Source organism: Malurus melanocephalus, unplaced genomic scaffold, assembly GCF_030028575.1.
Source record: "Malurus melanocephalus ecotype Western Australia unplaced genomic scaffold, MMel_1.1 scaffold_224, whole genome shotgun sequence".
NCBI classification, from domain to species: Eukaryota; Metazoa; Chordata; class Aves; order Passeriformes; family Maluridae; genus Malurus; species Malurus melanocephalus.
In genome coordinates, this window is record NW_026623456.1 from 425,422 (window position 1) to 448,820 (window position 23,399).

Below are 23,399 nucleotides of genomic sequence, written 5' to 3' on the forward strand. Positions count from 1 at the left end.
CCTCCTCCTTCTCCTCCACCTCTCCCTCTCCTCTCCTGGTGGCACATCCTTCCCTCCATTCCCCATGAGCTGTTCAGGACCCTCTGCAAAGGCTGACCCACCTTCTGGGGGCATTTTCTTGGCCGGAGCAGCTGGAGGGGGCAGTGGCACGAGGCTGGTGACACGGAAGCCGGCGGGGAGGGTCTCGGCGGAGCCGCTGAGGAGGTTGATGCTGTGCATGTCCCGTGGGCGGAAGCGCTTGCGCCAGGATGGCGTCCGACGGAAGGTCTTGTCATCGCCCTGGTGGGGGGAACAGCTTGTTACAGGCCCGGGACTGGTGCCAGCAGCGCCTTCTGCCCCCATGAGACACCTGCTAAGGTGTGCCCGTCCTTGGGGACCAGCTCTAGCAAAGAGTGGGGTCACACTGGGCCAGCGACACGGGACACCTTGCTGGGATCCCATGGCATCAGCTTTATCCTTTCCAGCTCATCTCTCTCTTCTCTCCAGCCTGCCAGCACAGATGTCTTGGAGACATCAACACAAACATCCCAGGAAACACCCCAAGGGATGCTGGGCTCATGGCAGAGGAGCTCGAGCCCTCAGAGCATCTCCATGGTCTCCTCTGGACTCCCTCCAGCAGCTTCACATCCTTCTGACATTGGACCCCAGGGCTGGAGCAGCTCTGCAGGTGGGGTCTCACCTGAGTGGGGCAGAGGGGCAGAATCCCCCTGCCCTGCTGCCCACGCTGGGGGATCAGCCTAGAAACAGATCAGTTTCTAGGCTGCCAGAGCACGTGGCTGGGGCACGTTGAGCTTCTCATCCACCAACACCCCCAAGTCCTTCCCCGGTCACACAGCACATGGAGAGGTTTGGCACTCACATCATCCAGCCTCCGGTCTGTGCCCAAGGCAAGCAGGTTGTTGAACTCCCTCTCCAGCACTTGTCGAGCCTGCAATTAACCAAAAATGATCATCCCCCATCAACAGGAAATGTGCTTTCAGCCCAAACTCCCATCCTAGGAAAACCTGAGTGTGACAGAAAGAGCCCCTGTGCCATGGGAGAGCTCTGCTTTGAAAGGCAGAGCTGAGTTGGTGTCACTGATGGGGACACACTGCAGCAGTGTCCCACATTGGCCACTCTCCTCCAAAATGCCCCAAGGATGCTGCTCCTACCTGGGTGTTCTGGGTGGGAATCTGCAGCACGAGGGCCAGGCTGTTGTGGTCGAAGTTCTCGTCGAGGGCCAGCAGGGCCCCGTGCACGCCACTCTCCACCAGGTTGTTGCCGTACTCGCGCAGCCCAATGGACTGGATCCAGTGAATGACCTGGTCATTGGTCCACACCAACACATCTGCACGAGAGGAAGGGCACGGCTCAGGGCCACCTCACACCATGCTCAGAGCTCTGAGGAGACCTGGGGATGTCCCGAGACCCTTTCCCATTTCCCCAGGCTAATCCTGGGACTCCCCAAGCCAGCAGAAAACCGAGAGCTCAAGTACCAGGGACAGCTCAGTTCAATTTACCAAGCTCAAAGCTGAAATAACAGGCAGAAAACAACTGTGAAAATTAATCCTAAGAACCCACGGCTGCTGGTGTAATTAGGGGCATTATCAATAATGAGATGTAATCCAAGCCACAGCCAGATGTGCAGGGAATCTCAGGACAGTGACGAGGAAGGGAAGGCTGAGCAAGCTGGGGGTGTCCTGAGCAGTGAAATGGGCAGAGAAGAGCAAGGGATACTCTGGCTGCATCTTTGCTTTCCCCTCCTCCCTCCTCATGCCTGCCTGGGATCAGCTGATAAAGGTACTTGAAGCAGGGGTTTGGGGACATTCTTCAGGGAGGCCCCCCTGGAGAACAACCCTGGGGGCTCAGAAATAATGGGTTAAAAATAAGGCATAGGAGAGAGACCAGCCCTGGGCTTCTCCTGAGAGGTTYTCCTTCTGTTCTGGAGCTGGACAGGGAGTGCTGACCTTTGATTTCATGTTGGGTCTCCTCTCGCCTCCTCTCGAGCTCTTTGCGGTCGTAGTTGAGCCTCTTGAGGCACATGATGCCATACTGGAGGCTGGTGCTGCAAGGACACGAGGGGACACAAGGGGACACAGCAGTCACCCAGCCCGCCAGGACCGGGGGAGGGACACCCCTCTCTGTGGGCTCCCCACACACCCAAAGGATGCTTTGGGTCAGGGCTGGGTCAGCACAGACACAACCCAAAGCTGGAAAATGGGAAATGTCCCTCCCTTCCATGGCAATTCCCCACTCATCAGTTTGAGCCCGTTCCAGCTGCCTGAGAGCACAGATCCAAATGATCCTCATGCCTGGTGGCTGCAGAGGGAAGGAGAAACCAGCCCATGGGGGCAACTCCAGGCTGAAGGGCTCATCCCTGGAGCGGGAGAGACCTTGGACACATCCCTGAGGATCAGGGTGCATGGTGGAACTCCACAGCAGGGTTGATCCCAGTGCTGGAGCCACGGATGGGATGGCATAAGCCTTCTTCCCCTGGGCTGCTGCCTCCAGGGTGGGACAAGCCTGGTTTGCTCCACAGCCAGGGGAAGGCCTGGTCCTCTGCATTCTGCAGCATGGAGTGAGGTGAACTTCTGCTCAGGGGGATGGATCCAGCCTGGAAGAGCCACCAAGGGCTGGCCAAGATAGGGGAGGACCCCTCAAAAATCCCCCCTCCTCTGCTCCACGTGCACCGCAGGGAGCTCTGGCAGCCAGGACTCACCGGTGGAAGCTGTCCACCATCTTCAGGTGCACCCGCAGGTCCTTCTTGGTCAGATGGTCCAGCATCCGCGCGTCCACCAGGCACTCCATGAAGTAGCTGCGATACTGGGGCAGCCCCAGGCTGGGCAGCCACTCGTTGCCAATCCACTCATGGTTCATGTCCCCATAGGCCAGTGTCTGCGGGGAAGCATATGGAAAAGTGGGGAGAACCCAGGGCTGGGTGGAGCTGCAGAATCCCAGGAGATGGGTGACAGCTCGGGGGGAGTGACTGTCCTGAGGCCCAAACCAGGCCAGAGCAGTCAGCCCTGGGTGCAACTGAAGGAGCTGGAGGGAACAGTCCTGTGGGCCATGGTCCCACTCATGTCCCTCCAGGAGACAAAGTAGTGGCCAAAAATAAGGGCAAGGGATAACTGGACTTCATGAGCAGCTGCCTCTGGAAAAGCACATTCACTGAAGGATGAAACAGCTGAGAAGTAAGTTCCAGTGCATTTCCAACTGTTTTTTAAGAAACTCTATTTTAAGAATCTCTATTTTATGATTTCAAAACAACAAAAAAAAAAGGGTCACTTTTGGGCAAGCCCCCACCCATTCACTTCCACTGAAAACTGATTTTGGGTCCAAAAATGAATTAAAATCCACCAGAAGGAAAGTAAAACATTTGAGAGGGATAAAACCAGAAGAGATGGATCCAAGCAGGACTCTTTCCTCCCACCTTTTTGCCTTTTGAAAATGATCTATATTGACTTGGGATTACAAAACAGGTGAAAACTAAATGTCAGTGCAGCTGGAAGCTTGCCCCCATGCAGGATGGTCACGCTCAGTTGGGGCTTCTTAACACCGGGTCTGCATGTCACAGAGCAGGATCCAGGAAAAGCCCCTGGCTGGAGCAGCAAAGGGCCCAGGAGAACACCCTGTCCCTGAGAGAAGGCCCAGGAGAGCAGCCATGGAGTGTGGGTGCAGCCCCCAAGGTGAACATCACAAACTCCTCCCCTGGGATGTCCAGCTCCCCGCCCCTGACCACCCCATGCACTGCCCCAGACAAGGATGGCCAAGAGACCTCACCTGTGCCCAGCTGCCTTCCTCTGTGTCCTAAGTGTGACACATGCAGCATGTCAACARAAAGGACAGTAAAGTCAGTACCGACAGGACCTGCCACCTGTGTGGAGCATGGGACCCCTTGGCACGGCGGGACACGGAGGGGACAGGGCTCACTCTCATGGCTTGGGGACCTCAGCCTTGTCCCAGGGTGCTGGGGACACCCTGACCCCACTGGGCCTGGGTCCTTCCCCATCTCTAACCAAAAATAAAGGATGGAGAAGGAAGGAGGATACAAGACAAGGCTTGGGCTGGAGATGGCACTGACCCTGGGACTTGTTCACCTTCCCTGGGAAACATGGAGAGTTCTTGTGTCCWCCCAAGTAAGACAGATGAAAAAAAAGTTAAGATTTAATTCATGTGTCACCACTCCCAGGGGCTGCCCAAGCCAGTTTGCTCATTGTGTAGCTATTTCCTCCTTTGCCAACTTGTGCTGGTTTTCCTCAGTCTTGCAGAACCTGCCAAGGAACAGTGGCACATCCCTGCCACTCAACAAAAGCTTCAATAAAATGCCTATTTCAGAGAATGCCAGAGGGGTTTGTGTTGGAAGGGACCTTGAAGATCACCCAGTTCCACCCCTGCCGCGGGCAGGGACACCATCCACTATCCCAGGGTGCTCCAGCCTGGCCTTGGACACACAATTCCTACATAAATACAAAATACTGCCCCTGCTGTGAGACACAAACAGGGGGTGACCAGGTGACAGAGAAGGGAGCATGGCTCTGCTCTCCAAAGGTGCCAGAGCTTTTGGGAGCATGGACATATCCCTGGGAGGGACCCCAAGCTGTCAGCCAGGGGCAGGCACACGCAGTGGGGACAATATTTGGGTGAGCTGAGGTGAGTGGGGGATTAGGCCGTGCCTTGGGTGCAGAATGACACAGGGATCTCATGGATCTATCTTGAGACCACTCCTGGGTGATCCCAGAGAAATCCAAAGGGAAAATAAATCTGATGGGGTTTAAGCCACTTCTAGAAATTGCTGGGATATTAAATGTTGAAAGAGGGTTTCTAAAACACTGCAGGATGCTGGCCAAGGGCCACTGTGTGAGGGTGTGAGGGAATCCCTGTCCCTCGGGGCTAAGATGCCTGGAGCTGCTCGGGCCCCGACACCCCGGGGGCTGCCCAGCCTCACCGTCTTGGTGGAGGTTGCCATGTTCTCCATCTCCTCGTGGGTGACCCAGACGTTCCCAGAGGACTGCAGGGAAAAGAGCAGAGGAGTCAGAGCAAACCACCACAGAAATGTGGGCTCAGCTCACAGCCACCATGGAGTCACGGAATCACAGAATTGTTAAGGTTGGAAAAGATCTGTAATATCAACAAGTCCAGCCCTCAACCCAGCACCACCAGCGTGTTCAGCACTAAATCACATCCTCAAGTGCCACATCCACTCATTCTTTGAACACTTCCAGGGATGATTATATCTGGGCCTCACCACCTTTTCCATGAAGAAATTTTCCCCAATTCCCTGACACAGCTTGAGGCTGTTTCCTCTTGTCCTGTCCCTGTTTCCTGGAGGAGGGCTTGACCCTCCCCGGCTGCCCCCTCCTGTCAGAGAGTTGTGCAGAGCCAGAAGGTCTCCCTGGAGCCTCTTTATCTCCAAGCTGAGCCTCTTTCCCAGCTCCCTCAGCTGCTCCTGGTGCTCCAGACCCTTCCCCACCTCCATTCCCTTCCCTGGACACACTCCAACCCCTCCATGTCTCTCTTGTCATGAGGTGCCAGAACTGCCCCAGGATTCCAGGTGTGATCCAGCAGTGGCTGCTCAGGGGATGGGCATTGCCCTGGCCCTGCTTGGGCCTTTCCTCCCACCAGCTGCAAGTCTACAGATGTGGTCTGGCATCACTGGGCCACCAYTAACCCAATGGCTTTGGGAACCAGCAAATGACACAGTCCCTCCATCCTACCTGGGCACAGATCTTCAGTCACTCCAGTTGCCCTGGGAATCTCACATGGAAAAGGCTTGTTTTGAAATGATTGGGAAAGGGGCAATGTGTAACTGAGCTGGGTTAACCCTGTAACTCAAGAACGTTTGGGTTTCTGCTCTTTGGATGGGGTTTTATCCTCTTCAGAGCAGGCAGGCCCCAAGCTCTGCTCTTTTCAGGGTCAGCCTCCCGCTGACAAACCCACATGAGGGGCAAGAGCCTCGAGACCGGAAAAGAGCTTCACCCTCCCATCTAGGAATGACCTTTGTGCTGGGGGACGAGAGTCCGGTGGTTTGACCATCCGTGAGGATACACCACCCCTCCATGKTTGTGTTTGCCAATGTTCCCAAAGGAAGGAGGGCAGGGCAGGGGCGAATTGTCCAGCCCATGAACGACCTGGGGCGGGCAGGGGGTGCGGGGAACGCTCACCGTGCGGGACGTGGGTGGTGCCGAGGGGCTGGTGAGGGACACCATCTCCTGGATGGCCAGGCGCAGCTTGAGGCGGTGCAGGGCGTTGCTGATGCCAATCTCCCGCTGGATCTCGGTGTCCGACAGGGCCGACATGATTGCCCCGCTCTTGACGTTGGCCCGGCATGCGGCCACGTACCAGGCTGGCATCCCCACCCAGAGCTGGGGACAGGGACAGCAGTGACTGCTTGGCACTGCCACCCCAGCCCACCTGCCAGTGGCAAAGCCACCCTCTCTGGAACCCAATTTTGAAGCTGAATGTCCCCATGGGATTCTGGCTTTGGTTGTGCCTCGCAGAGAGGGCTGAAGGCAGCACAGCATCCCTGTGCCTGAGGGGCACAGCACCGGCAAGGAGCACCCATGGAGCCTTTCACRGAATCACTGAGGTTGGAAAAGTGCTCTAAGATCAGTCCCAACCACTGCACCACCACTTTCACCACTAACCCCTGTCCCCAAGTGCCACATCCACATGGCTTTTGAATGCTTCCAGGGATTGGGACTCCACCACTGCCCTGGGCCTAAGCATTATTTTACTGGAGAAGTTTTTCCCAGTATTCAATCTGAACCTCCCCTGGCACAGCTTGAGGCCATTCCCTCTCCTCCTGTCCCTGATTCCTGGGAGCAGAGCCCAACCCCCCCAGCTGCCCTCCACTGTCAGGAGTTGTACAGAGCCACAAGGTCCCCCTGAGCCTCCTTTGCTTCAGGCTGAGCCCCACCAGCTCCCTCAGCCACTCCTCATCAGACTTGTGCTCCAACCTAAAGCTCCACTAAACCACAACTCCACAGGCTCTGTGAGGGATCCAGTGATCTCCTCTGCTCTCTCAGGATTTGCAGCCCCAGCCATGTGCATGGACCAAGCATGGTGGGATATGGCAGCACACACACAGACCTGTGGGGACAGCATGGGGACAATCCATGGGCACACTCTGCCTCACCTCCAGCCAGGACACAACGGTGGGGCCGTCCCAGTGGGCAAAGGGCAATCCTTTCCTCCGAGCCTCTTCCAGGAGTTCGTGCCTGGCAGGAACAGAAGCAGAAGAGTGATTTATGGGGGGCTTGTGGGGAAGGGAGAGCTCTTGTAAGGGAACAGACCTTGGGCAGCAGGAACCAGCTGGAGACAGTGCAGTGAAGGAGATAACAGGGCCAGAGGGAGGGTAAAGATGAGAAGATTTCCCAGCAATTCCCATGCCATGGCTTCCCAGCAGGTCAGTTTATTGCCAGGGTARGGAAGGAAGTTCACTTACTTCTTCCGCAGGCGCCGATCCTTCTCGGCCTGAGCCCCCAGCTTGCCCAGTCCCAGGGGGTCCTGGATGCCCCCCTCCACATCAGTCAGCACCACTGTTGGATAAGCAATACACCCTCAGGTCAGTGTGATGTCCCCAGGTCAGTGTGACCTCCCCTGGCACCAGTGCGGGCACTGTGACCGTCCCCACGCCAGGGTGTTGGGGACACTCAATGGCAGCACARTAGGTGACAGTCTCATGCTCCAACACACCCCCATGGCCTCCCTGCATCCCTGGGAAGCCAAGTGGATCCCCCCCTGCCACCCCTCCTATTTCCAAATACCAGAATCCCAAAGCCACAGAATAGTCCCTTCTGGAAGGGACCCAGAAAGATCACGGAGTCCAACAATTATCAGCATGGAAGCAGTAAAGGATTTAGGAGTGGAAAAGCAGCTTCTTCCAAAGGGCTCTGCAAAATCCAGAAGGTCCCATGGAGAAGAAAACAGATTTGGGGACATTAAAGATGGAATACAGTGACAAGGAGTCACTGTCCRTACCCCAGCTCTGGCACAGCATTAAGGTGTCCACACCAAGCTCCGGCCAGAAAGGGTCRAAAACACCAAGCTCCAACTTCCCTGGAGTTGCCAGGGCCCCAGTGTCCCCAAAGCAGCAGGGATGTCCCTGCCCCTCTCTGTCACCCCAACAGCACCCCAAAGGCATAGAGAGCCCGAGGGTGTGGAGAGCCTGGCACAAGCAGGGACAGGGCTGCTCACGGACCCTGCCCCGTGGACCCTTCTCTGCTCAGCTGGATCAAGCGACCCTTCTCCTTCTTCCCAAACAGGCGCCCGATGGAGGATTTGATCCCCTTCCTCTTGGAGCCCTTGTGCAAGGAGTCCTGGCTGCTGCTGGGATTGCTGGCCTGGTCCTCCAGCGAGCTGGGGATGGATAGGGGAGAGGAAGAGCAAAGCCTTCAGGTCACTTTGGAGCAGGACACAAGCCATAGCAAACCCCAGCCCAGCCCACATCCCACATGTGCCTCAGGTACATCGCCAAAACGCAGAGATCCCAAGGATCTCCCCGTACCTCTTGCCATCCTCCTGGCTCAGGGCGGGGTGGCCCAGCTTCTCCAGCCGCAGTGTCCTGGGGGAGGACGGCGGGGACGTCTCACACTTGATGGTGGTTTTGTCCTCGCGGCTCTCATCCCGAGCTGCAGGCGACTGAACAAGCGGAAAGGCCATGAGGGGTGAGGCCAGAGCCCAGCTCCATCCTTGCCCTGCTGCCTGCCTCTCTCTTGCTCCGTGGAGGCATGGCCAAAAGAGCCACCAGAGCCCTGGGGCTTCGCCATGCTCCGGGAATGGCCTGAATGAGAGCTCTGGCAATGGTTCCAGATGCTCAAGCGGATGGGAAGGATGTCGCCATAGGGCTGAGATCTTGGGAATGGGGAGGTGAGAGGATGAAGCCCCACGGTCCAGGTCAGGGTGTGGGGACAGTAGCTGCTGGCCCTCGTGAGAGGGCTCTGAGGAGCACAGATGGGAATGTCCCAAGGACACCCTGTCGCCAGAGGGGACACAATGTTTGAGGACCCAGTGGCTTTCTGAACCTCCCCATGTCCTGCCAGACCCCCCAGGCTGCCGGCGGGAACATGTCCAAGCACCTTTCGGGATCCCCATGATCCTCCTGACGAATCCCTGGGGTGCCCAGCTCCATCCCGCGCCTGCTGCACCCTGACCTGGTGTGGACAAAGCCAGGAGCAGGCTGGAAAAAGGGCTTGGACAAAAACCAACGGGATGGGAGCCACTCACTAGCAGTTTCCTCCGGTGCTTCCTCAAGTCGCTGGGCTGATTGCAAGGGGGAAAGCGAGAGAGACACAGAAAGGGGGGCAGTTAATGGAGCACCCCTCAGAGCAGTCCTGGGGCCAGGCTGCCAGGCTGGACACAGCAAACACGAGCACCCCGCTGTCACACACCCCCCACAGGCCCGTGGGACACCGGGCATCGCTTCCGCCCCACCGCCAGCCCCACCAGCCCCGGCCCTCGTGGCTCCTCACCAACGTCATGATCCCCATGCGGTCCAGGTCCTGCGCCGCGCTGCGCGAGCTCAGCTTGGGCGTGGAGCGGCCGCTGAGCGGGGGAGACGAGCTGGCCAAGGACAGTGCTGTCAGCGATGTGGGGATGGAGGCCCTCTTGCACAACTGGGTGAGGTTCAGGCCCTCCATGCTGCCGCTCGTGACCCGCGTCTCCAGCTCCTCTGCACGGAGCTCCGTGGATTCCTTCTCCTCCTGGATCATCCTGTGGGAGCAGTGGGCTCAGGGCTCCTGGCTTCCCCTTCCTGGGGACACAGGACCCCTCTACCCCATGGAAATGCACCTTGATGCTGTGCCTCAGCCCCTGATTTCCAGGAATGGCAGCAAGATCCATCAGGATCCATAAAAACCAGAGTTGAGACACCACAATTTCTTTTAATATTCATGGAGGACTCTCCATAAAATAATGTTTGCTTAAAATAATGACCCTGGGAGCCCCAGTAGTGCAGCTGAGGCACGGGGAGCTGTGGCAGGAAGGGCCAAGCCCTGTGGCTGGATGTCCTGGGGCCATTTCCCTGGCTGAAGGCATACCATGGCCCCAGAGCAGGCCAGCAGAGCTTCCTGCCTCCCCAGAACCTTTTAAGCCAAGGCAGCAGTGGGTTTTGGCCACAGTCATACCTGATCTCCTCATTGATGGCATCCAGCTGCTCCTGGAGCATCATGGCCAACGTCTGGGCATCCGAATGCCCGCCAGGAGAGAGCACATCCATGGAGCTGAACAGYGTCTCACGGTCATCCTCGTCCACATCAGAGATGTCGGGGTCACTGTCGAAGGTGTGAGGTCCCGTGGCCAGGACCCCGCCTGCCTGGGCCTGCTCCCAGTCCTGGGGAACACAGGATCCCCATGTCTCCAAAAACCAAACTGGTCACCTCCATGCAAGAGYTCCATCTTGGTGTGACCCCAACAGGGAACCCTTCCTGTGCTGCCCCATCCACGCACCGGGGGAAGGAAACTGCCCCACGTCGAGCTCTGAGGCCAGAATGGAGGGCAGGAGCAGGCTCTGGTGCCAGGGTGTGCGGGGCTTACCTTGGCTGGCTCCTCTCTCCTGGCACCGAATCGTCCCTTCTGTGGCCGGGGCAGCCCCGGGGCTGCTCCGAAGGGCTCAGCCGGGGCATGGACCACAGCGCCCAGAGGGAAGCGCAGGTCGGTGGCACTGCCCATGTGGGACCTGGGGAGAAAAAGCCTGCTGGGAGACAGTACGTTGTGCAGGACACCCTCAGCCCCAGGCTTATCCCCTTGGAGCCCAGGCTGCTCGGGATAGAGGAGGAGGAGAAGGAGGAGGAGGAGGCCACTGCAGGATGACCGTCCCAGTGACGTTTGCCTGATCATCATGAAAGGATGCAATAYGAGGCTCTGGAAAAAGATGCCCCATTCCCGGCCCTGGAAATGCACTCACAGAGCTACTCACAAAGCCATAGAATATTCTGAGCTGGAAGGGACCCACAGGGATCATCCAGTCCAACCCCTGGTCCTATGCACACACCCCCACAATCCCATCCTGGGCCTGGCAGCGCTGTCCAAACGGTATTTGTGTGATGGTTGGACTCAATGACCTCGGAGGACCTTTCCAACCTTAACAATTCTGTGATTTTGATTAATAAAATCCCACTTGAAATATCTTCCAGGTGTGAGGACATGGGCATTGTTGGGATGTCCCAGCAAGAACCAGCTGGGACTTCTTCACCCTCCTCCTCCTCCCTGCTTGGAGTGGGTCCTGTGCCAGGCAGAGCAAGGTGGCATCTGGATACAAGGACAATTGGAGCCACTCCTGGCATTCATCCCATGTCTGCACCTTGGCTGGCTGCCCCTCCTGGCCCTGAGAACCCAGCCATGGAGCTGAGCAAGGCACCTTCCCAGGGCATGGGACCATTACTGCCTGCACACAGTGYCACTGGAGACACGAGATTTGCTCAGTTTAAGGCGAATTTCAGATGACAAAAGCAGCAGTCCAAGGCAGGTTGTGGCTTGCTACTGTGGTGGGCCTGGTTTGCAGATCTGGAGATAAAACCAGCACCATTGAGCAGCAYGGCTGGGCCAGCCTGGTGTGTCAGACAAGCCCAGGTTCCAGGGATTTCAGAGCTGCTGACAAGCTGTTCCCCAGCTAAAACCAGATAAAAATGCCTTAGACAAAAGTTGACGTTTCAGCTGGAAAATCATTCTGCAACTCAACATTTCTGCTGATTTTTCCTCTGAAAAATATAAAAAAATCACAAAATTGTCCATCCTGYTCTCACAGGGCCATGCAAAGAGGTCCCACACAGGCTCCAGACTCTGCTCCAGCACTTAGCTCTCCTTCATCCTCACAGGCTCTTCCTTACCCTCCTCATTTCTTCTCTCCATGACAGACACGGGGTCTCCAGGCCTTCTCMTCTCTGCTGACAGATCCAAACCTGGTTACACCAGCTCCTCCCCATCTTTTCCAGCCTTGCTGAGAGGGGAATTTTCTCCACTGCTTGCTCCCATTGACCCCTTACTGCCTTGAACCGACCCTGGACACATTCAGGGCAGGATGTGGCGTCCCAGGTGGCTGCAGCAGCACCATGGTGCTGTCACCCTCCTTTTCCACCCCTGTTCTCCTGGAGCAGCTCTGGGTATCCTGATCAGTGCCAGAGGCTGAGACTCAATGGACTCACCTCTGCTTCTTGTGCCCTGGGCTGGAAGGTCCCCATATCCCAGCTGACTTTAAATGGAAGGGTGTGGCAGGACCCATGAAAGTGGGCTTTCATTCTCCTTTGCCTACAACAGCTCCAAAACAATTCCTCCTTCTGCAGCAGCCCATCCCCTGCACTGCACAGGGGAGAAGTCCTTTGGTGAACACCCAGCTCTCAGAGCAAAGTAAGTCCTAAGCCCCTTGTGCAGAAAAAGAAACTATGTCCAGAGGTTTCTCGGCCTTAGAAGAGCAAATCTGGGGTCATTCAGTAGGTCTGGGCTATTCTCAAGAGCCTGTGTTTCACCCCAGGACAGATCCGTGGTGAGACAGCACAGCTGGAGCTGACCCTGCTGTGAGGACCCTGCACCCCAGCATGGAGGCTTGGGGACACCAGAAACACCCAATGCCAGCAGCACTCTGCGGTCCCCAAAGCAAAGCGCCCCCAAAGATGGGGCTGCAGGCCTTGCCCTGACTCTTACCTGCTGTGCACACTCTCCACGAATGTCCCACTTCTGGTCTTGAGCTGATCCACCTCCAGCCTCAGCTTGTCGATCTCATCAGACAAACGCCGCTGTTTGGGAGATGAGACAGGCAGGGATTGGGTTTGCTCTGGAGAGTTTCAGGTTTGGGATTATCCACATCCTCGGCTACTGCCATGTTTACATTCCCTTTACAGATCCCCACCACAGGTTTAAAGCATCTTGGACACATCAGCAAAGAAACAGCTCATGCAGGCACAGGCAGTGAGGGTGCTAGGGAGGGAGCGTCAAGACATACAGACACAGGTGCTCAAGGAATGGGTTTTTTTGGGAAAAGAAGGAAAACAGGTCCCACTTGAATGTTCTGGTGTTGCTCCAGACTCTTGTGTGTGTTCCCTTGGCAAGGAAGTGGCACTGAGGGACCCCCCAGCCAAACCTACTGCAAGCCCCAACCCCGCAGGGAGCTGTGCTTGCACCCAGGGCTGGGAGATGCCGGAGGGAGGCTGCACTTGGACAGGAAGGGAGAGAGGAAGGGAGAGAGGGAGGGAGGGAGGGAAAGAGGGAGGGAGGGAGCGAGGGAGGGAGGGATCTCCTAGGCACACCGGGATCCAGTGTGGGTGACAAACAGGCAGAGGCAGGGTGGGCTAGGTGCCAGCAGTGTCATGCGAGTCATTGTCAGCAGTGTCATGCAAGTCCCTGAGCTCTGCCCTGCCCAGAGGTGAGCAGCCACGGTTGGGAAGCATGAGGAATAACCACATCGTCTCCCTGCAAGCAAGGGGAAAAGCAGCCCCCTGCCCCCCCCAAACCATGCATGAGACAGGCGGCAAATTTCAAAAGCTCCCGTTGTTCCAAAAGCTGTGTTCCAGCAAGGCCACCAGGGGTTCATGCAGACCCTACTGAGATGCTTTATCTGAGGGCAGGGGCTGAAGACACCCCGGGCCTCTGCAAGATGGGCACGGGGCAGATCTGCCCCCAGTCTGAGAAAGGCACAGGACAAGGCTGCTTGAACCCTCCTCAACAGACGGGTGAGACCACCCCAGCCTTGCCACTGTCCCCACCGGGATCAGGGCTGGATGAATGTGACAGAAACACAGAGACAGGACCCAGTGTGCCTGGCAGTGAACCAACCCAGGGCTCTCTGGGCTGGGGGCTGGCAGTTTCCATCCAGCCACTGTGTGGGTGAGTGTGTGGCCTCCTGCTACCAGGTGCTCCAGGGTCCCAGCTCCTCCAAAACTGGAGCATTTTCAGAGGAGCAAGTGCCCCTAGCTGCGGGGTGGGAGTGAGGCAGTACAATCCTGGGGCAAGTCTCTGTAGCCGCGTTTACCTTGTCATGCTGGTGTTCCTCTATCTGCTTTTGGGTATTTTCCAGCTCTTGTAACAATGTGTTCTTCAACAAAAAAAACCAAAGAAAATAAAAGGGAACAAAAACAGGAAAGAAAAAGAAAGACCGTTTAGGAAACGGCTGTGTGGCCTCCCAGGAATGGCCCGTGTGGAATCCCAGTGTGGAGAATACCTGGAAAAGGCTCTCTGGGCTGTTCCTCACCTGCCTGCTCTGCAATGCTCCTGTCCCTCAAGCAGGGTGGCCACAGGGGCTGGGCATGGCCATGGAGGCCAATGAGGGATTTGATGGACAGAGCTCAGAGATAAGGAAATCTGCCTGAGAGGAGATCTGCTCCTCCAGCAGCTGCATCAATGGGAAAAAAATGTCCCTTACATCTCAGCTAGGAGGGAAAGATGTGCTTACAGAATCACAGAATCAAGGGATTGTTAAGGCTGGAAAAGCCCTCTAAGATTGAGCCCAACCATTTCCCCCAGCCCTGCTGTGTTTGTAGCTAAACCATGAGCCCAAAGTGTCACATCCACGTTTCTGGAGCACTTCCAGGGATGGTCACTCCACCACTGTCCTGGGCAGTCTGTTCCAATGTTATAACTCTTCCCTTGAAAAATTTTGTCCTAATACCTAATCTAAACCTACCTGGAGAGTTTATTACTGCCTGAGCTGGTGTTCATGTCTGGGAGATGCTTGCAGCCAAACAGGATAATTTTTGTGCATGAGAAACTGCAGAAACTCTCCAGTGGAGAAACTCACTCTGAAGAAACCCTCAGGGTGGGCCAGCGCTGGCACCAGACTGGGGAGCAGGTGATGCCCGTTCACAACGTGTCACCACTCTGGTCCCTGTTGCTTGCTGGGGTGGGATTTGGGCTCATCACTATGGGTCGGGYTCTTCTCTTTATCCAGACAAATCTGCTGAACAGCTGGACATGCTGGCACAGCCATGTTTGGCGGGGGACAGGAGGAGCAGAGCAGCAGGGGTACAGGGCAGCTGGGGCATAAGCCTCTGACTGGCTGAGGGCAGCCCAGGCCCTGCAGGAACCTCAAAGGTGAGCTCCCATTGGCAGTGCAGGTGGATCCTTGCTCGGAGCCAGCTGCTCCCAGTTAATTCCATTCCTACCAGGGCAGCCACAGCTCCAGCCAGCTACTCCAAGGAAACCCCAGCTCCCTGGGAGCGGGTGGGAGCTGCTCAGGGACACTGCCTTGGCTGGAGAAGGGAAATCAGCCTGAACCTGGGGGCAGGAAGGTTTTGAGACAGCACATGGAGGGATGGCCACGGGGGCAGGATGAAGACTGCATTTATTTCTGCAAAATGCAGTTGGGAATTGCTCCAACAGACACAGGGCACAGGTGCATTGGGGCTGCACCAGCAGAGACACAGGAAAGCGAGGGAATGGAGCAGGACAAATCCTGCTGCTGGGTGGTTGGGGGTGGTGGGCAGGGGGTCTCCCCAGACGAGGTGACCAAAGCAGTTCCCTGTGCTCCACCAGCCCCAGAATGGCTGTGTCCGGCATGTGACCATTTCTTCAGCCCTGCACAGGCACTTGCAGCCCTGGGCCATGGCTGGACAAGGCACAGAGAGGCTGCAGACCCCTCGACCCCCGGAGCCCCCTGCTCAAGCACTACCTTCTCCTCCAAGGCCGCCATCCTCTCCTTGAGGTGCAGCTGCAGCCGCTCGTTGGACTCGCTCAGCAGCCGATCCACGGTGTCTGAGAGCCGCTTGTTGTGCTCCTCGTTCATCTTCTCCCGCTGGCGGGCCTGGGACAGACACAGTGACATCCACATCACACCCAGAGGGGCTCAGTGCCCTCCTGCCATCCAGTGCTGCTGCGCTGTCAGAGCTGACCCATCAGGCCCAGTTTTTGGAGACAAAGCCACTTCTTCCAGCACTGGTCAGACCTTCTGTCATGGCTCTGCTGTCCCTGCCACCTCCCAGCCCGGGATGAAAAGGACAGGACAGGATTTTGGGAGATCGTGCCTGCCTGCCCCTCAGGAAAGTTTCTCCCATGTGTCTGCCAGGAATATTCACACTGGGGGCACATTCCAGACCCCAATGAATACTGAACTTCTGGACTTTCAAACATATGTCCTAGGGCAAAACATCTCGGGGTTTYCCCAGGGGCACATCTGTAACGTCACCTGAGTGACCCAAGAGATGGGCACCACAGCCTCCTTCACAGACAGCCCGGGCACCACGGACAGACTGGGCACCATGGACAGTCCGGATACCATGGACAGCCCAGATGCCATGGACAGCCTGGGCACCATGGACAGCCTGGGCGCTACAGACAGCCTGACACCATGGACAGCCCAGATACTATGGACAGCCTGGGCACCACGGACAGCCCGGATACCATGGACAGCCTGGGCAGCACGGACAGCCCGGATACCATGGACAGACTGGGCACCACGGACAGACTGGGCACCACGGACAGCCCGGATACCACGGACAACCTGGGCACCACAGACAGACTGGATACCACAGACAGCCTGGATATCCTGGACAGACTGGGCACTGCAGCCTCCTGCACAGACAGCCCGGGCACCATGGACAGACTGGATACCATGGACAGCCTGGATACCATGGACAGCCTGGATACCATGGACAGCCCGGGCACCATGGACAGACTGGATACCACGGACAGCCTGGATACCATGGACAGCCTGGATACCATGGACAGCCTGGGCACTATGGACAGCCTGGGCACTGCAGCCTCCTGCACGGACAGCCCTGCCCCAGGCTGAGGAGCACAGCAGGGCACAGCAGCTCAACCTCCCTGCCCTTTTCATCCTGCTGATCCAGGCTCAGGGGAAAAGCTGCTCCCTTCCTACCCCGCATTTGGGGTCCCAGCTTGCCTAAGGGGTGATGCTGAGAGAGGAGCAGGTGTGGAATGTTAACAGCAGCACTTGGATGCCTGGGAGAGAGGGAATCACAGCAGAGAGTGCCACAAGCTCCTGTGTGGCTCCAGCTGAAGGGACCCTGGATGGGAAAGGATCAGCCAGGCTGCTCTCCTGTCCTGCTCCTGAGCAGCAATCCAGCTGTGCCCAGGTATCCGGGCAGCAAGGGTAAGGTCAGGACTTACCCTGGCCAGCTCCTGGTTTTTCTCCTCCAGCTGAGTCTCCAGCTGCCGGAGGTGCTCCTCGATGCTCCCATGCCTCTCTTCTGCCTGGGAAAAGCAGAGCAGCCCTCTCGGGTGATGCTCCCTAAGGCCATGAGGGCTCTGCTGCATCCGTGCACCCATCTCTGCATCCCCATCCTTCCTGGGGTGCAGGGTTCTCTCCCACTGYCTGCATCCCTGCCAGGGCACCCTGTGAGCCCAGACCAGCCCTGCCAGCACGGTGATGGGAGCTGGAGGTGCTCTGTGAGGCACTGAACACCATTCCAGARCCCAGGAAAGGCAGGGATGGCCCTATCCATCCCTCACTCCGGGCCTGAACCATTCCACACCTAGCCTGGTGCTTCCTCCTCATCCTAGAGTGAGGGCACCCACACCACCAGGGCCATCCCTGCCTTGGAGAAAGGGGCTGAGGGAAGGCAGCAAAGCCCATGTGTGCAGGACACATTGAGAGCTTTAAAGGCAGTGCCGTCCCTGTAGCCATGGGGTCAGCATGGCAACGAGAGCAGAATGCCTTGGGCTGCCAGGGGCTCCATCACTGCAGAGCCAGCTCCTCCTCCTGTCCCAGCTCCTTCTCCCCCTCCACTCCCCTCCCCTCCCTCCTGCTCCCAGCCCTGCCACCTGCCTTGGTGAGTGCAGCAATGCGCTGGGCCAGCTCYGCTTCCACCTCGGGCAGCGTCTCCGCCTTTCTCATCGTTTGCTGCAGCTTCTGCTCCGCCAGCTCCAGCAGCTCCTGCAGGTGCCGGGCCTTCTCCTCGCACTGTGGGACAGCACAATGGGTGCCTGGCATGTCCTGCCCCAGCACCCCTGCTGCCCCCAGGCCCCCAGGCAGGGAGAACGCTCTGGGCCAAGCTTCGGTACCTGGCGGTGCAGGGACTCCTTGTTGGCCAACTCATTCTCCAGTTTGTCATTGAGGTCATGGATGGAGGTGGCCTCCCGCTGGGCTGCCAGGTACCGCTTCTCCAGCGTGGTGATCCTCTCCTCCATATCCTCCTTCTGCGCCAGGGCCTGCCAAGTGATGGGGCTGTCACATCCTGCTCTGTGACAGCAGTGTGGGAACAGTGGGGCCACCCAGCTCCTGGAGTCCGGGACATCCCAAGCCCAAGGCGGGTGAGACACAGCAGAGTGAAACAGTGATAAAGGGAGAGTAAAACAATCACAGGGAAACCTCACAGGGACACAGGTCACTGGCCCRGGTGTGCAGAACACCTGAGAGCCTAGCTGTAACCTCAGGGAAATCCTGCTGGTGGACTTGGGGACAATCTCCCAAAGGCAGTGGTCTCTTTTGGGGAATACCCTGCACACAACAGGATCCCTTCTGATCCCCTCCCAGAGCAGTGGAAGCTGCTGTGAGGTCTCTGCCCCAGGCTGGGCAGCGCAGAGGGAAAGGGACTCACCTCTCGGAGGTCCCTCTGGTACTTGCTGCTCATCTCCTCAGATTTGATCAGATCCTTCCTCGCAGTGCCCAGATCCTCCTCCAGCTCGGCCACGCTGGCAGCCAAGGCAGAGATTCGCTCCTTGGCTTGGACCACTTCAAAATTCTGCTTCTCCAGGAGCTCCTGCAGCTCCACCACCTGCCCAGCCTCATCATCCGGGTGGACAGAGCCATTGGAGAGACGCTGCAAGGCACCAGACAGGGAGGTGGCTGCTGGGCTGTCCCAAAGCTCCTGGGCTGTGGCACTACCTGCCACCACTCAAAGGGGAATGGGGCCCTGCAGGGACTCAGTGAGGGGGTGGAAGTGGAAACAGGAGGCTCTGGGACTTCCATCAACAGCCTCTGCAAGCCAGGGATGGGGCTGCTTGCAGGAGGGATGGAACAGGGATGGCAGAGGGTTTCCCAGAGCATCTGGTGGAAGGTGTCCCTGCCCATGGTGGAGGTTGGAACAAAATGGCCTTTAAGGTCTCTTCTCATCCAAACTATTTTGTAATCTCTGGGAAACAGAACCCCTTTGGAGTACCAGAGTACAAATTCCCCCCTGCTCAGAAATGGCCTGTGTCCACCAAAAAGCATTTTCCATGGGGTTGGARCCAGGGGAGAGGGAAAAAGGTTTTCAGTGCCCTGGAGCCAGCAACAGGAGGGTGGGAGATCCCATGGCCTGGCTGAGCATGGTCACAGCAGGGGTTTGCAGGGCTCTCACCTTCCAGGGAAGCTTGGGTGCCACTTCCTTGGGCTCCCTGTCATCACGCTCGCCCAGCACGGGCTCCCGGCTGGAGCCTTGCTGCAGAGCTGCCACCTGCATGGGGACAGGGACAAATCCGGGCAGGTGAGGCCAGTCCTGCTGCACCCAGGGCTGCACTGGCTTCTTGCTGGAGTCCTGCTTGTGGCTGGGGGCAATGGAGGAGCAGCCCTGAGCTGCCACTGCTGGGGTCACACCTGGAGTTCTGGGGACAGCTCTGGGCCCATCAGTTCAGGAAGGACCTTGTGCTGGAGCATGTCCAGCAGCTGGGGAAGGGTCTGGAGCATCAGGAGTATCTGAGGGAGCTGGTGGGGCTCATCCTGGAGCAAAGGAGGCTCAGGGGGGACCTTGTGGCTCTGCACAACTCCTGACAGGAGGGGGCAGCCAGATGGGGGTCGGGCCCTGCTCYCAGGGAACAGGGACAGGATGGGAGGAAATGACCTCAAACTGTGCCAGGGGAGAGTCAGGTTGGACATCAGGAAAAATACTTTCCCTGAAAGGGTGGTCAAGCTTCTGGCTGCCCAGAACTGTGATGGAGTCACCATCCCTGGCAGTGGTCAAAAAACAAGTGGATGTGGAACTTCACAATATTGTTCAGTGGGCATGGGGATATTTGGCCAAAGGTTGGGGGTCCTTTCCAGCCTTAATGATTCCATGATTCTAAAAGAGAGGAAGCTAGAGATGCTGGGAAGGCTCAACACTGAGGGAGGCTTTCCTGGTGAGCCCTGGATCCCAGGGCCCCCTCCCAACTCATTTCACTCACTTACAGCCAGACAGATCCCAAACCCAGGGCAGCAGGAGCAGGGGATAAACACTGGCACCGGGTCCTTCTCTGACAGGGGAGGATGGGGAGRGGGGCCTGCAAGGAGAGGGGCCTGGGACTGTGGGAAGTACCACGAGACTGATACTGGCAACTGGACAGACAAGCAAAATGTGGCTGGCAGGTGCGGCAGGGATGGCTATTTCCTTTTGGAGAGCGGGCTGGGCACAAACTCCAGGGAGGAAAACAGGGTTCATGTCCCTTCAGGAATACCCCATCCCTGGGAGTGTCCAAGGCCAGGTTGGACRGGGTTTGGAGCACTCTGGGACAGTGTCCCTGCCCATGGCAGGGGTGGGACTGGATGGGCTTTAAGGTCCCTTCCAACCCAACCCAAACTTCCCAGTCTGGGATTCTGAGATTCTGAGATGGCCATGGCTTCAGGCTGGGGACAGTGAAGTCCCAACCCCAGGGCTCCAGCAGGGATGGAGATCGGGGATGCAAGATGAGGTGCTTGGAGTAGCATGGTTAGGGCCTCTGCCAAACCAGGGAAAATCCCAAATCACCCTCAGCCCCCTGGAATGATTCAGATTGAGATTGTTTTCGTCAGTGACATAAATTCCAAACAGCGAAACAACGGGGAAATATCACCTGTGACACAAAAGGTTTTCAGAATCTTTACAAGGTTTCCTTAAATACAGACAAACCTTCAAGCAAACAGCAATTTGACATCAAAAGCCTTGTCAAACCTGCCCAAATGTCAGTTCTCTGATCTGCACAGCCGTCTGAGGGTGGTATTTGAGCAAATTCCACATTAATTCCAAAGGACATGGGGAGCATTCCCAGCCCAGTGGGTGCCCAGGTACCTCTTACCTGCCGATGGGCATCCACCAGCTGCTCCTCCAAGGTGGCCACTCGCTCCAGAGCTGCTCGCAGGCGTTCCCTGACCTGCAGATGAGTGAAACAATGGGAAAGGCCATTATTTACCTGGGATGAGACTGTCCAGGATCTAGGCAAGCTCCCTGGCCTGTTTGTTGGCCTGACAGCCAGGCTGAGGTGGATTCACAGGCTCAGGATAGCGCAGCACATCACAGCGGGGAGTGAAAGTGTGTTGCAGACAATAATTCTTGGAGATCTCTGGCCAGGACAGCCTGGAGATGTCTCCTAGCAGACGAAGGAAGTGCTTGAGGTGAAGGAATGAGGAGGAATAGCAAAGACTGACCCAGAGTGCCAAATGCCACCACCCCGAGAGTGACTTGGGGGAGTTTCCTGTCCCTGACAGCCTCAGACCCACAGCACCCACTGGGCAGCCCCAGCAGCTCCTCAGTGCAGCTCTTGGGTATCCAAGATCTTCCTGCTGAGGACCCCCATGTCACCTTAACACCACAAAGTGGCAGGGAGGGAGCAGAGGGTGGGGAGAAGGAGCTCTGGGCAGGAGAGGTCCCAGCAGCTTTCCCACCTTTTCATCCAGCGCCTTGTGATGCTCAAAGAGTGACTTGAGTGCCTTGAGCACCTCGACCTCACTGGACACCCCCGATGGCGACTGGGCCTGGCGCTTGACCACGGTCATCCTGAGGGAGCGCTCATGCCGCGACACCAGGCACTCCAGRTGCTCCAGCAGGAGCTGTAGGAAAGGAGAGGGGCTGTCACTGCAGGGACAGGCCCTGCAGCCCTGGGGTCCTCCAGTGCCGGTTTTGGGGGCTGCCAGCGGGCTCTCCAGGCTTACCCGGGTGTTGTTGCGCTCGGCTTTCAGCTCTGAGATCTCCTCCTCCCTCTCCAGGAGCTGCTCCCGGCAGGCGCTGAGCTCCCGCGTCAACGTCGCAAACTCCTGCGGAGAGCGGGGCGGCTGTGAGCAGGACAGTGCACTGGGCACAAAGCTGGCACTGCAGCCCCACTGCTGGACCTGCAGAGCAGCATTTCCCACCCACATCCAGCCAGGGACAGACAGTGACACCGGGAGCAACGTGGACAAACTGGAGGAGAAGCACAGCCAGGCCAGGAGGGGATTTATTCCAGGCTTCCCTTGTGCTTTGGATGAGGAGAACACAGCATACCAAATTTACCCACTTGGTTTGATGTCCATCAACACAAGAAACTGCTCTACAGCTGCAGAGGTGCTTGATGGCATTTAAAGCATCCCAGTCAAGCCCACCAGCACATTCCCATTSCCATTGTCCCCTGGATGCAGCTCCCACCTTGGAGCATCCCAGCAAGCTAAAATCACAAAGCTACATGCAGGATGAGTCCCCTGGCCCTCAGCCAGCCTCTACCATGACCCTTGGGCTTGGAATCATCCAAAACTTCCTCCCAAAAGAAAGAGGCTGCTGCCCCAGCTCAGCTTCCTATGAGGCAGCCCTAGGCCCTGAATCTCAGCTGAGAGGAACGGGGCACAGCAGATGTGCCAGGTGCCACCAGCACTGGCTGCTGTCACTGCTCCCTCCAGGGATGTGACAGCCAGCAAGGAAGAGCTGTGCCCAGAGCAAAGCCAAAGGAATGCTGCACACCCAGCACATCCCTCAGGATACGATGGAAACCACAACAGCACTTGTGGCTGTGTTGGAGAGGAAGGGAAACTCATTTTGAAGTCCCTTGGATGCAGGAGGGTTCACCTTCCCCTAAAAAATGAMACCCAGGCACCTGGGTGAGCCCAGGAGCACCTCCCACTGCTCCCACTTGCTCTTCAGTAGTGCCAGGCCAAAATGAGGTTTTGCAGCTGGGATTTCTTAGGGTGAGAAATGCAAATTTAGGAACATGCTATGAATTCACACCAGGTTCAGTGCTGTTGGGAAGAATTTTAAAAGGCAAAGGGTTTCAGAAGAAGCTGAGAAGGATCCGATGGAGCATTAACAACCCAAATTTTGAGAAGGGGATGAGAGCTGTTTTACAGCATGAAATTCCCTTTCACTTTAATTTTCAGGTTTAGCAAATAAAAACCCTTCAAACCAAAGCAAAGCATTGAGGCTTAGGCTGAACCAAATGCTCTGCTCAGCTCCAAGTGAAACCTCCTGCAACAGCTGAAGCTCCAGGAAATCCAGAGCTTTTTCATCTGTTTGCCCCAGCCAGGTTTTCCCTCTCCCTTCCTACCCAAACTTCTCTCACTGGTGGGGTTTGTGGCCTGGGATTGGTGGAGACAGTGGTGGCACTGGTGCAGCTGAAACCCCACAGTGGAACAGGACTCAGGCAGGTCACAGTGTGGGGAAAGGGAAAAAGTCACTGTCCCCATAAACTACTGCTTTCCTGCCCCTCACCTGCCTCAGGCCACTGCCACCCCACCTCCCTGCCCCACATCCCTGTTCTAACATCCCCATTCCAACATCCCTGCCCCACATCCCTGCCGCACATCCCTGCTCCCACATCCCTGCCCCAAATCCCTGCCCCACATCTCTGCCCAACACCCCTGT

General features: G+C 57.1%; 1 protein-coding gene across 5 annotated transcripts in view; it reads right to left on the reverse strand.

The window, feature by feature from the left end:
* Window positions 1–23,399, reverse strand: part of PPFIA4 (PTPRF interacting protein alpha 4) — a 60,570-nt gene that overhangs the window by 2,803 nt on the left and 34,368 nt on the right. The window contains exons 3-29 of one of the 5 annotated variants that reach the window (XM_057374405.1): window positions 21,725–21,826; window positions 21,458–21,622; window positions 20,872–20,946; window positions 19,203–19,298; window positions 18,462–18,683; window positions 17,926–18,072; window positions 17,686–17,824; window positions 17,032–17,111; window positions 15,575–15,706; window positions 13,940–14,002; window positions 12,616–12,707; window positions 10,513–10,654; window positions 10,104–10,309; window positions 9,450–9,690; window positions 9,205–9,240; window positions 8,486–8,619; window positions 8,180–8,337; window positions 7,424–7,517; window positions 7,115–7,196; window positions 6,141–6,341; window positions 4,925–4,987; window positions 3,760–3,786; window positions 2,699–2,874; window positions 1,947–2,044; window positions 1,152–1,327; window positions 860–928; window positions 102–279 (exon numbers count right to left, since the gene is read on the reverse strand). In XM_057374405.1, coding sequence (XP_057230388.1) covers window positions 102–279; window positions 860–928; window positions 1,152–1,327; window positions 1,947–2,044; window positions 2,699–2,874; window positions 3,760–3,786; window positions 4,925–4,987; window positions 6,141–6,341; window positions 7,115–7,196; window positions 7,424–7,517; window positions 8,180–8,337; window positions 8,486–8,619; window positions 9,205–9,240; window positions 9,450–9,690; window positions 10,104–10,309; window positions 10,513–10,654; window positions 12,616–12,707; window positions 13,940–14,002; window positions 15,575–15,706; window positions 17,032–17,111; window positions 17,686–17,824; window positions 17,926–18,072; window positions 18,462–18,683; window positions 19,203–19,298; window positions 20,872–20,946; window positions 21,458–21,622; window positions 21,725–21,826 — 3,394 coding nt within the window. The remainder of the gene's footprint in view (window positions 1–101; window positions 280–859; window positions 929–1,151; window positions 1,328–1,946; window positions 2,045–2,698; window positions 2,875–3,759; window positions 3,787–4,924; window positions 4,988–6,140; window positions 6,342–7,114; window positions 7,197–7,423; window positions 7,518–8,179; window positions 8,338–8,485; window positions 8,620–9,204; window positions 9,241–9,449; window positions 9,691–10,103; window positions 10,310–10,512; window positions 10,655–12,615; window positions 12,708–13,939; window positions 14,003–15,574; window positions 15,707–17,031; window positions 17,112–17,685; window positions 17,825–17,925; window positions 18,073–18,461; window positions 18,684–19,202; window positions 19,299–20,871; window positions 20,947–21,457; window positions 21,623–21,724; window positions 21,827–23,399) is intronic. The other 4 variants (XM_057374409.1, XM_057374408.1, XM_057374410.1 and 1 more) reach the window with 4 other exon arrangements.